Genomic DNA, 13,860 nt, shown 5'->3' with positions numbered 1-13,860 from the left:
TGTTTCCTTTTTTTTATAGTTTTTTTTTGTCATTTAAAAAATATTATTGTTTAAGAATTATGTTTAACTGGCATTCATGCTGTGGCACGTATAAAGCACCAAGTACTGAGGTTGATTTGTTTGACTAGAAAATCCTTCGAGGCAGTGCTCCAGCATGGCCACCATCTAATGACTGAAACAAATAAACAGTAAAAGATATGTGTGTATGATAGGGGGGAAGCTACTTGTGTCTTCTAGTTCAGGAACGTTGGGCCTCACAGAGGCAAAGTGGTTGAGCTCCTTTCAAGTGTTGGGCCTTACAGAGGCAATGACCAAGACCTTTGGCATTATGTTGTGCTTGAAAAGTGGCGAGCTGGCAGAATTGTTAGCACACTGGACGAAATGCTTAGCAGTATTTCGCCCGTCACCTATATTCTGAGTTCAAATTGCGCCAAGGTTGACATTACCTTTCATTTTTTTTGGGGTCGATAAATTAAGTACCAGTTGAGTATTGGGGTCGATGTAATTGACTATCCCCCTCCCAAAATTTCAGGCCTTGTGCCTATTATAGAAAGGATTATGTTGTGCTTGAGAAGAAGACCCATCAAGCCGAGCAAAATCACAGTTGTGGCAGATACCGGTGTCACACAAATGGCACCCGTGCTGTGGCATGTAAAAGCACTCATTATATTCTCAGAGTGGTTGGCGTTAGAAAGGGCATCCAGACATAGAAACCATACCAAATCAGACTGGAGTCTGGTGTAGCCTTCCAGCTTGCCAGCCCTGGTCAAAGAAGTCTTGTTTTCATAAGTTTTGAATTAAAATCTTCCATCAAATCTTAGTCACAATTTATGTTCCTAACACTAGCTTATTGGTAACTAAGTTATTTTACTAAATTCTTTGTTATATTTAAAGTAATTGAAAGAAACACAGGGCATCTCAACAGAAATATGGTAACAAAAGGATCAAAATATATAATAGAGAAACAATTCTTAACCCTTTCGTTACCAACCTGCTTGAAACCAGCTCTAGCTCTGTAGTACAAATGTCTTGTTTTCAAAAGTTTCCACCAAACCTTCCACCAAACCTTAGTCACAATTTATGTTCCTAACACTAGCTTAATGGTAACTAAATTATTTTACTAAATTCTTTGTTATATTTAAAATTAATTGAAAGAAACACAGGGCATCTCTCTCTATATAAACGGCAGTTTGTCTGTGCGTGTTTCTGTGTGTCTGTTTGCTTGTACCCTCACCCTGACCACGGCTTTCAACCGATTCTGATGAAACTTGACACACACATAGCCCAATGCCATAATTCAAAACTAACGCAGTGAAAATTTTGAAAAGTTCCCCCAGTTCTGAAAAAAATCGATAAATTCGACATGGGGTCGACAATCAGAAACACGAAGCACAAACTGTCTAGGGGACGCAACTCTACCTTTTTTAACTAAAAAAAAAATTTACCATAATTTTTTTCCCATTTTTTTGCTGTTTTTTGGCTATAACTCTCTAAAAATGCTTTATAGTTATTTCCCTTACAAACCTGAGCAACGCCGGGCGATACTGCTAGTCTCTAAATAAATGCAATAACGAAAGGGTTAAGCCACATGCCTTTACTGTCATTGTGGTTGCATGTGTTTTGTATGACTATGACATGTGACCCAATCTGATGGTCACGTGATAAAGGCTTTTCAACTTGGCTGCAGTTTCGTTTGGTTAATTGATTGATTAAAGCCGTTAGAAGTAAGGGGCTGTAAGTGACTTGTGCTTTTTACTTCATTAAACTTTTGGCTGCGGGATTACATTAATGGAACTGAACTAGAAGACACAAATAGCTTCCCCCCTATCATACACACATATCTTTTACTGTTTATTTGTTTCAGTCATTAGATGGTGGCCATGCTGGAGCACTGCCTTGAAGGATTTTCTAGTCAAACAAATCAACTTCAGTACTTATATTTTTCTCAGCCTGGTACTTATTCTATCAGTCTCTAATTTACAGGGACATAAACACACCAACACTGGTTGTAAAGTGGTGGTGTGGGACAAACACACACACACACATGCATGCCATCTATGTCTGTCTGTTTGTCTCTCTCAATTTGATAATTTTTTTGATTTTATTTCATTGTCTAAATTCAGGAACAAGAAGAAACTTTTAAAGAGACAGAATTACAAAAGGAAATCGACAGAGTTGCTGTGACTTTATATATTAATGGACCAGAGACTGATAGTATTTGCAGGTCAGATTTAGAAATTCCTTCCTTTGTATTGGATCAGAAGAGAGCATCTTCGATTATATATAGTAACACCAGAATTCTTCGAAAGGATTCTTCCAAATTATGGAGACAAAGGTATGCAACATTTCTTCCCAAGAATTTATATTGAGAGAAACTCAACAGGCACTCCATCGGTTATGATGACGAAAGTCCCAGTTTATCCGATCAATGGAACAACCAGCTCGTGAAGTTAACATACAAGTGGCTGAGTGCTCCACAGACACGGATACCCTTAATGTAGTTCTCAGAGAGACTCAGTATTACACAGAATGTGACAAGGCTGGTCCTTTGAATTACTGGTACTACTAGTTTTTGCCAGCAGAGTTGACTGGAGTGATGTGAAATTAAGTATCTTGCTCAAGGATACATCACACCACCTGCTATCAAACTGATGTCCTTACAATCATCAGCCAAATACCCTAACCATTAAGCCATGTGCCTTCACGATTGAGAGAGATAGCCATTTATGTATCATACTTAATGCATATACACCATTCACAGGCAAGATGCTACAGTTTTTGTCTGAGATAAAATCTCTTATAGACATGATGTGTCAAAAGCAGAATATATCAGAGGGAGATGAAAAATCATCCTGGTAGTGATCTTGTGCCAAAATTTGAAACAAAGCAAAAAATATTTCAAGTGTTGACATATTTTATTTGATCAATGATGCCAAAAAAAGTGCTTAGTACATGTTATGGTGTATAAATTTATTTGGATGATGTCATCTTTGGAAAACTCAGGGTTTTTTGTCAATTAAAATTTTCTTTGGGTTTGTCAGTAATGCAAAAATTGAACTTTCTTTGAATATTTCCATTATTGTCACAATCATTGCCTGCAAGAAACACAGATTCTTGGGAATTCAGCAAGAATGAAATCTTATTTAATAAGTGTAGGTGTTACATGTGAACTACTTCAAGTTTTATGCTTGAAAAGTGTGGTGTTTGACATGAGCCTGAAGGATTACTGGATCCAACATGATGCATTGTACAAGCTCTTCTGAATGCTACATGTTTTGAGCATGGTAGTTGAAACAGCTCATGTATAACTTTTGTATTTATTAAATAGGTGTAGGCATGGCTGTGTGGTAAGAAGCTTGCTTCCCAATCACATGGTTTTGGGTTCAGTCCCATTGTGTGTCACCTTGGGCAAGTGTCTTCTACTGTAGCCTTGGGCCGACCAAAGCCTTGTGAGTGGATTTGATAGACGGAAACTGAAAGAAACCATTGTATATATATTTATATATGTGTGTGTTTGTATGCATGTGTGTGTCTCTGTGTCTGTGTTTGTTCCCGCCACTGGGGCTTGACAGCTGATGTTGATGTGTGCATGTTCCCGTAACTTAGCAGTTCAGCAAAAGATACCAATAGAATAAAAACCAAGCTTACAAAGAATAAGTCCTGGGAGTCGATGTGTTCGACTAAAAGGCTGTGCTCCAGCATGGCTGCAGTCAAATAACTGAGACAAGTGAAATAAAAGATAAGAAAATATTAATATATATATATATATATATATATACATACAATGTATGGTATTATAAGTTCAGGAAAATTTAGATTCAGATGAATATGGTACTTAAGTTAAAGGCACCAGAATTTGGTATGGTATTATCCATATAAATCAAATGCGGGTGGTTATAATCAAAATAAGCAACAAAGATATCCAAGGTAGTGTAGTACAATCATTTCATGCTACTTCATTTAATTAAACAATGTAAGTATTACATCAGTTTTAAAATGTAGAGCACTCTTCAGCCACATATAGAATTTTTGTATAATACGTATAAATGAACATTGTCTATTTAATTAAAAAAATTCTATATGTGGCTGAAGAGTGCTCTACATTTTAAAACTGATGTAATACTTAAATGAAGTAGCATGAAACAATTGTACTACACTACCTTGGATATCCTTGTTGCTTATTTTGATTACATATATATATATATATATATATATATATAGGCACAGATGTGGCTGTGTGGTAAGAAGCTTGCTTGCCAACCACATGGTTCCAGGTTCAGTATATATATATATGATGGGCTTCTTTCAGTCTCTGTCTACCAAATCCACCCACAAGGCTTTGGTTGGCCCGAGGCAACAGCAGAAGGCACTTGCCCAAGGTGCCATGCAGTGGAACTGAACCCAGAACCATATGGTTGGGAAGCAAGCTTCTTATCACACAGCCACACCTGCACCTATTTATATATATATATGTTTTTTTTATTCTCTTACTTGTTTCAGTCATTTGACTGTAGCCATACTGGAGCACTGCCTTGAAGGGTTTTAGATGAACAAATCAACTGCAGAGCTTATTTTTTTTAAAGCTTAGTTCTCATTCTATTAGTCTCTTTTGCCGAACCACTAAGTTACTGGGTTGTAAGCACACCAACACAGGTTGTCAAGTGGTGATGGGGGGGGGGGCAATCATACACACACACACACACACACACACACACACACATACACAAATATATATATGGCAAGAAGGAAATGGAGGGAATCCTGAAGTATTATTCATTAGTTGTTAGACATTATGTTATTTCCATTTATTTATTTTAAACAGTTCAGAAAACATGTGTAAGGTATTAGTAATTTCTAGAATAGAGAAAAGAGAAAGAAGAGCAATTTCTTACAGCTGTTTCAGCCAAGAGGTCCCAGTACCCCATATGTTATTTCCTTCTTTTCAGTGTATTGTAAATCTGTAGATAAATTAGGGTACTTGGGTATGCCTCTTGGCTTTGTTAGAGAGTTTTTATATATACAGCACTATATTGGATAGATACTATCCCGTAGTTGGTTAGATTCACAACCTTTAACTTACTTTCTTTATATATATATATATATATATATATATATATATATATATATATATATATATATATATATATATATATATGTAATGATATGGAAAGGTAAGATCCAAGGATCAAGGTGTAGGTAGTTAGTAAGCTTCAAGCAGTCCATAGAGAGTATATAAAAAACAACTTTTAGTATCAGTAGGGGTTTATTGGCATAGAAGGTTGTGAGTTTTTCCCATATTGAAGTTTGATAAGCTGAAAAAAGTTATTTTATAATTTACAGTTAGTAGCTGGGGTTGCTGTGTATGTGAATTAGGGAACATCATCATCATCGTCATCGTTTAATGTCCGCTTTCCATGCTAGTATGGGTTGGACGGTTTGACTGGGCTGGTGAACCAGATGGCTGCACCAGGCTCCAGTCTTGATCTAGCAGAGTTTCTACAGCTTGATGCCCTTCCTAATGCCAACCACTCTGAGAGTGTAGTGGGTGCTTTTTACGTGCCACCAGCATGGGGGGCCAGTCAGGCGGTACTGGCAATAACCTCGCTAGAATTTTTTACACATGCCAACGGCACAGGTGCCAGTAAGGCGATGCTAGTAACCATCCCGCTCGAATGGTGTCTCCTACATGCCACTGGCACGGTAGCCAGTTAGCTGCTCTGGCAACGATCATGCTCGGATGGTGCTCTTAGCACCCTACTAGCACGGGGTACAAGTGCCAGTAAGGTGAAGCTGGCAACAATTACACTTGAATGGTGCCTTTTATGTGTCACTGGCACAGAAGCCAGTTAGCCGCTCTGTCAACGATCACGCTCGAATGGAGCTTGTGCCCGTCATTGAATTTCACTTTGATTTCGATTTCAGAAGAGGTAAAATCCAAGCTGCGTATGTTTCACATCTAGCAAAACATCGGAAGTAGTAATTACTTAACGAGGGGTGTTCCATTAGTAGTTAGTAGTACTTGATTAGTGACTACTGAATGAGGGGTACTCAGGCCAAACATATCTTAGTCAAATGAAGGTTACATTGCCATCAAGGGGTCCTATGTTAACTCACAGGAGATTTGATTGATCAAATCTCTGACAAGTTAACATGAGACCCCTTGATAACAATGTAATCTTCATTTAAACAAGGTATGTTTGGCCTGATGAATAGCTAGCAGGGTACCCCCTTATTGTGTACCCTACTTCTGGGGTTTACCTACTCCATTCTCTAAATTCCAGTATATATAATATATATATATATATAATGGAATTTATCTGTAAATGTAATATGTGACAATTATTTGGTAGCCATGATAAAACTCAGAGTTTCGGATGTCAGAGTGGAAACTCGGAGTTTTATCATGGCTACTGAATAATTATCACATATTACATTTACAGATAAATTCCTCTATTTACATAATATCAAGGTCTCTTTCATTCTTTTGTTGTCTTATCATTTCTATCAATATATCTATATCTATATATATATATATATATAAATTTAAAATGAGGGTGAGAAATTAGATATTAATTTAATTAACATCGATTTCACACCAGTGGTCTAGCATATAAAAAAAGCTGAAGGTTCAATAAAATTGTATTATATACAAGTCAGCAAGAAGAGTCTATAAGAGGAATCCAAGTGAGCGGATGTGGAGACAGTGGTCAAATAAACCTAAGGTTTAGGCTGTTTATTTGAATCATTGTCTCTCCCCCTCCCCTCCGCCTCTCTCCCCTTCCTCTCTCTCTCTCTCTCTCTCTCTCTCTCTTTCTATATATATATATATATATATATATATATATATATATATATATATATATATATATTATATATATATATATGTATATGATGATGGTGATGATATACTTTATTAATAAAGCATTTTGCTCTACCTTCGGTATTTGAATACTATTTTTCCACCTTGTTTCACATTTATGTGCTTACTCTGCTATATATATATATAGCAGAGTAAGCACACACACACACATGCATATATATATAAGGCGCAGCAGTGGCTGTGTGGTAAGTAGCTTGCTTACCAACCACATGGTTCTGGGTTCATTCCCACTGCGTGGCACCTTGGGCAAGTGTCTTCTGCTATAGCCTGTGAGTGGATTTGGCAGATGGAAACTGAAAGAAGCCCGTCATATATGTATATATATGTGTATGTATATATGTTTGTGTGTCTGTGTTTGTCCCCCTAACATCGCTTGACAACCGATAGTGGTGTGTTTATGTTCCCGTAACTTAGCGGTTCAGCAAAAGAGACCGATAGAATAAGTACTAGGCTTCCAAAGAATAAGTCCTGGGGTCGATTTGCTCGACTAAAGGCGGTGCTCCAGCATGGCCGCAGTCAAGTGACTGAAACAAGTAAAAGAGTAAAGAGAGAAAGTATATATGTATACGAACTCTGTTCCTGGCTTTCGTTGACTTGGAGAAAGCCTTTGACAGGGTCCCCCGTTCCGTTATCTGGTGGTCAATGAGGAAACTAGGGATAAATGAATGGTTAGTGAGAGCTGTGCGTGCCATGTACAGGGACACTGTTAGTAAGGTGAGGGTTGGCAACGTGTACAGTGAAGAATTCCGGGTGGAGGTTGGGGTCCACCAAGGCTCAGTCCTCAGCCCCCTCCTATTTATCATAGTCCTCCAGGCAATAACGGAGGAATTCAAGATAGGATGCCCCTGGGAGCTCCTCTATGCTGATGACCTTGCTCTAATTGCTGAATCACTATCAGAACTCGAGGAGAAGTTTCAGGTGTGGAAGCAAGAATTAGAATCGAAGGGCCTCAGAGTCAATCTAGCTAAAACCAAAGTCCTAATAAGTAGGAAGGTAGACAAATCTCAAACGCCTTCAGGTAGATGGCCCTGCTCGATCTGTAGAAAAGGCGTAGGTAGGAACTCTATAAGGTGCACCAAGTGTAAGCTATGGACACATAAGAGGTGCAGCAATGTCAAAGGAAGGCTAACTAGGAATATAGTTTTTGTATGTGGCAGATGCTCTGGTGCAATAAACGCTGAAAATGCGCAGAGACCATCTTCCGCCACATTCCAGGGAGAAAAACTAGAAATAGTTGATAGTTTCCGTTACCTAGGTGATCAAGTCAGTAGTGGGGGTGGATGTGCCGAAAGTGTAACTGCTAGAGTAAGAATAGCCTGGGCAAAGTTCAGAGAGCTCTTACCTCTGCTGGTGATAAAAGTCCTTTCGCTCAGAGTAAAAGGCAAACTGTATGACGCATGTGTACGAACAGCCATGCTACATGGCAGTGAAACATGGGCCGTGACTGCTGAGGATATGCGTAAGCTCGCAAGAAATGAAGCCAGTATGCTCCGATGGATGTGTAATGTCAGTGTTCATACCCGACAGAGTGTAAGTGCCTTGAGAGAAAAGTTGGACCTAAGATGCATCAGTTGTGGTGTGCAAATGAGACGTCTACGCTGGTATGGACGCATGGTAAGAATGAATGAAGATAGTTGTGTGAAAAAGTGCCACACCCTAGCAGTTGAGGGAACCTGTGGAAGAGGTAGACTCAGGAAAACCTGGGATGAGGTGGTGAAACACAACCTTCGCTCTTTAGATCTCACCGAGGAAATGACCAGAGACCGAAACCTTTGGAAGTATGCTGTGCGAGAGAAGACCCGGCAGGACAAGTGAGGCCATAACCCGTGGCCCCTACCTGGGATGTAGTCAGTCCACCTGTGCATACCTTCCTTCTTGGGACACATAACTCTACTTGTGAAGACCTGTTGAGGCAAGTGAAAATCAAAATCGAAGAATCAAATCAAATCGAAATCGATTCACATCAATGGAATTTGTAGTTTGTGGTACCAGTGCCGGTGGCACATAAGAAAACCATCCGAATGTGGCCGTAGCCTGCACCGCATCGACTGGCCTCCGTGCTGGTGGCACGTAACAAACACCATCCGATCGTGGCTGTGCCAGCCCTGCCTGGCCTCCGTGCCGGTGGCACGTAAAAAACACCATCCGAGCGACGCCGTTCGCCAGCCTTGTCTGGCACTTGTGTCGGTGGCACATAAAAAGCACCCACTACACTCACGGAGTGGTTGGCGTTAGGAAGGGCATCAAGCTGTAGAAACACTGCCAGATCTGACTGGCCTGGTACAGCCTTCGGGCTTCCCATACCCCTTTTAAACCGTCCAACCCATGCTAGCATGGAAAGCGGACGTTAAACGATGATGATGATGATGATGAGGGGTTACCCAAAAGAAACTGGAATTTTGTAATGTTATTTTATTCCCTTTTACATGTTTACACTTTTATTGCCTTCAAAGTCTTCTCCATTTGAAGCAATGCATTGGTCCAGATGTGTTTTCCACTGTTTGAAGGAATCCTGGAACATTTGTAAAGTGATGCCTTTTAATGCTTCAATCATTTCTTTTCTTCACCTCTTCCACATCTGCAAAACGTTTTCCTTTAAGAACTGTTTTCATTGGGGGAACAAAAAAAAAATTGCAGGGATCAAGATCGGGGGAATAGGAAAGGTGGGTAAATGGGGTCATGCCATTTTTGGTCAAGGTGGGGTGCATGATGAAACCACCACTCTCCACTTTGCCATTGGCTGGGGCATCTTCATCTCACCACGTCTCGCAAATGCTTCAGAACTGCCAAGTAAAATGTCTGGTTAACAGTTTGACCAGGAGAACAAATTCTGAGTGGACAATTCCTTTCTCATCAATGAAACAAATTAGCAACATCTTGACACTGGACTTCACTTAACATGCTTTTTTGGGGGATGTGGTGACATCGAATGCTTCCATTGAGTTGATTGCTGTTTCGTTTCCAGGTTGTAGCTGTAACACCAGCTTTTGCCATCAGTGATGGCCTTTGAAAAATGGTCCGGATCAACTTTCAGAACACGCATTCAGTTTTGACTGCCTTTGATCTTCCTTGAGCTGTAACTCTTTCCATTTGCAGCTCCTCACTCAAAATTCGTTGGTATGAGCTCCTGTACACATCAGTCTTATCTACAAGTTCATCAATTGTTCAGCGACAGTCCTCCAAGATCAGTTAATGAATTTTCGTGTTGTTTTCATTCGTTTGGGAGGTCGTCAGTCGCCCTGTACGAGGTTGGTCTTCAAGTGACAAGTGACCATTCCTAGAGTATGAAAACCACTTATAAACTTGTGTTTTGCTCATGGCAGTGACCTTGTAAGCTGTTAGAAGCATGACAACTGTTTTGGCTATTGTTTTCTCCAGCAGAAAACAAAATTTCATGGACGGATGTCACCCCTTCATTTTAGCCATCACAAAAATCAATGAACAGGGAAGAAACACTGCAAAACAAAGATGCACCATGTCGCAGTAAGACTAAAAACAATACTGCCAGTTGGTAGACTGATGCCTGAGGGTCACATCAAGTGGCTTTTAGCAGCAGAAGCCTGAACTACAATGGGCTTGTCCCACAGAGAACGTTTCTGGTTACTTTGGGGTATCTCCTTGTATATCTATATATGTATATAAATAGCATGTCTCATCTTTGTAAATGTTTTTATATTTTCACTTTTCATTCCCTTCGAAATTGCTCTTAACTGTGGTTTGGACTTTGACTGTTCCTTCTAGCATGTAAGGTGTCCTGTTAGGGTCACCTCTTTTGTGTTTATGTAGGTAATTGTTTTATTTTGTATATTTTCATTTATCCTGCTCATTTTTGCATTCTGGTATTTTTGCTGAGATTTTTCTAACACACTCTTTGTGGTAAGGTGATTTGATGTCTATCTTTAGCATATTAGGAATCCACTTTTGTGGTCATCCCTCTTATTAATTGTTATATATATATATATATGTATGTATGTGTACATATATATATATATATATATAACGGGAAGGTTTACGAAAATAAACAAAAGACTAAGGCAGGTGGAGTACAAACAAACAAATGTATTAGTATGGTGCTCAGGAATAGAAATAGAACAAGTCTTTTATGTTTCGAACCTACGCTCTTCGACAGAAAGATACACAGAAAAAAAGCAAGGAGAGAAAAAAATGCGTGTAGGAGCTAATGATCTATCATGATGATATTGAATAGTTAAAATAACTTCCTTGTAATCGTTTATTATTGTATATTTTCTGTGAAATTGAGAGATCACTGACTTATATATGTTCCTATTCTTCGTTTTTTAATTTTAGACCCTTCTTGCCTATCTATGAACTGGACCTTGGCTTTGTAATCCTTGGTTTGATAACCAACCGCACTGTTACTCTGACTAATTGTGGAAACCTCTCAGTTTCCTTCAAGATTGTATATGAACATCTGCAGTACTGGGGATTTAAAATTGACCTTCATAAAGTTACGAATCTCCCTCCACAAGAGAGTGCTAGCTTTCAGTTGACATTTGATCCGAGAGGAGCAAATCTTACCAAGGGCCCCATAGAAACAAAACTACTCATCAGTGTAAGTATCTAAAACAAATTTTCCTGAACACAGTGCGGCAGCGGATTGAATCAACAAGTTAAATTGTCTTGTTATTCTGTGAATGACTGACTGCTTCTACTCCCCTTTTGAACTCAGCAATGTTGTATGTTTAATTGTGTAGAAGTAGGAAGCCATATTGCCACAGTAGTTTCTACTGTTTATAAGCTCAGCAAAAGCAAATTCAATGACTGGTATCCGTGCTAGCGGGGTGCAAAGAGCACCATATGAGTGTGATCGTTTGACAGAGCGGCTAACCGGCTTCCGTGCCAGTGGCACATAAAAGGGCGCCATTCAAGTGTGATCATTACCAGCGTTGCCTTACTGGCGCTTGTGCCCGTGCTTGTAGGGTGCCAAGAGCACCATCTGAGCATGATCGTTACCAGAGCAGCCAACTGGCTCCCATGCTGGTGGCACGTAAAAGGGCACCATTCAAGTGTGATCATTACAAGCATCGCCTTACTGGCACCTGTGCCGGTGGCATGTGTAAAAAGATTCGAGCGAGGTCATTGCCAGTACTGCCTGACTGGCCCCCATGCCAGTGGCATGTAAAAAGCACCCATTACACTCTCAGTGTGGTTGGCGTTAGGAAGGGCATCCAGCTATAGAAACTCTGCCAGATCAAGATTAGAGCCTGGTGCAGCCATCTGGTTCACCATCCCTCAGTCAAAATCGTCCAACCCATGCTCGCATGGAAAGCAGACGTTAAACGAGGATGATGACGACTGTGTGATTATGAAGCTTGCTTCCCAACCATGTGGTCTTGGGTTCAGTTTTCAGTTCCATTGTACAGTAACTTGGCTTCTATAGCTCAGAGCCAACCAAATCCTTGCAAATGGATTTGGTAGGCAAAACCTGAAAGAAGTGGCTGTGTGGTAAGTAGCTTGCTTGCCAACCACACGGTTCTGGGTTCAGTCCCACTGCGTGGCACTTTGGGCAAGTGTTTTCTACTATAGCCTCAAGCCTACCAAAATTTTGTGAGTGGATTTGGTAGATGGAAACTGAAAGAAGCCCTACACACATACATATGTGTGTGTGTTTGTCCCCCCACCATCGCTCGACAACTGATGTTGGTGTGTTTACGTCTCCCGTAACTTAGCAGTTTCAGCAAAAGAGACCGATAGAATAAGTCCTAGACTTACAAAGGAGAAGTTCTGGGGTCAGTTTGTTTGACTAAAGGCAGTGTTCCAGCATGGCCACGGTCAAAATGACTATAACAAGTAAAAGAATGAAAAAATAAATGAATATATTTGTCTGTCTGTCTATCTATCCATATGTATCTATTCATCAATCTGTATTGAAATTTCATATTGTTTGGCTGCACCTTTCATTATTTCACTTCTGTCTTCAGTTGTTAGGGCGTTGTATTCATGATTGTAACATTGCGGTTTCAATTCCTGGACTGGGTGGTGTATTATGTTCTTGAGCCAAGCACTCCATTTCACATTGCTCCAGTCCAGTCACTTCTTAATGAGTTCCAGCAATAGTTGAAAAGTTAACCCTGTAGCAGACTGGCATCCCATCCAGGATGGCGAGGGAATTGTAATCTTGGTCACTTATATGTCATGGAAACATGGTTAAACTCTGGCTGTGTGGTAAGAAGTTTGCTTCCCAACCATGTGGTTCTGGGTTCAGTCTTACTGCTGGACACCTTGGGCAAGTGACTTCTACTGTGGACTTGGGCTGACCAAAACTTTGGAAACTAAAAGAAGCCTGTTGTGTGTATGTGTGTGTCTTTATGTCTGTGTTTGCCACCCCACCTCCTCTTGACAACTAGTGTTGCTGTGTTTACATCCCTGCAGCTTAGCAGTTTGGCAAAAGACACTGATAGAATACGTGATGGGCTTAAAAAAATATAAGTACTGCCCCAGCATGGGCACAGTCTAATGACTGAAACAAGTAAAAGATATCATCATCAACATTATCATCAATTAACATCTGTTTTTCCATGCTGGCATGGATCAGATGGTTCAACGGCGAGCTGGCAGACATGTTAGCACGCCAGATGAAATGTGTAGCCGTATTTCATCTGCTGTTACGTTCTGAGTTCAGATTCTGCCGAGGTCAGCTTTGCCTTTCATCCTTTCGGGGTCAATAAATTAAGTACCAGTTACACACTGGGGTCGATGTAATCGACTTAATCCGCCTGTCTGTTCTTGTTTGTCTCCTCTGTGTTTAGCCCCTTGTGGGCAATAAAGAAATAGGTTCAACAGTAGCTGGCAAGGCCAGGAGTCACACCAGGTTCCGTAGTCTATTTTGGTATGGTTTCTACAGCCGGATCCCCTTCCCAATGCCAACTTTACAGAGTGTATTGGGTACTTTTTATGTGGCACCAGCACCAATGCTTTTTACATGGCACCATTATCATTTTTTTATGTGACACCAGCAC

General features: G+C 40.2%; 1 protein-coding gene across 1 annotated transcript in view; it reads left to right on the top strand.

The window, feature by feature from the left end:
- The window catches only part of LOC115220578 (hydrocephalus-inducing protein-like), a 175,731-nt gene that overhangs the window by 91,303 nt on the left and 70,568 nt on the right, over window positions 1–13,860 (top strand). The window contains exons 28-29 of the mRNA XM_029790763.2: window positions 2,124–2,335; window positions 11,189–11,453. Of these exons, the coding sequence (XP_029646623.2) occupies window positions 2,124–2,335; window positions 11,189–11,453 (477 nt within the window). The remainder of the gene's footprint in view (window positions 1–2,123; window positions 2,336–11,188; window positions 11,454–13,860) is intronic.

The sequence above is a fragment of the Octopus sinensis genome, linkage group LG1, assembly GCF_006345805.1.
Source record: "Octopus sinensis linkage group LG1, ASM634580v1, whole genome shotgun sequence".
NCBI classification, from domain to species: domain Eukaryota; kingdom Metazoa; phylum Mollusca; class Cephalopoda; order Octopoda; family Octopodidae; genus Octopus; species Octopus sinensis.
Note: the sequence above shows the minus strand (reverse complement) of the source record. Positions and strands in the feature narration are given on the sequence as shown.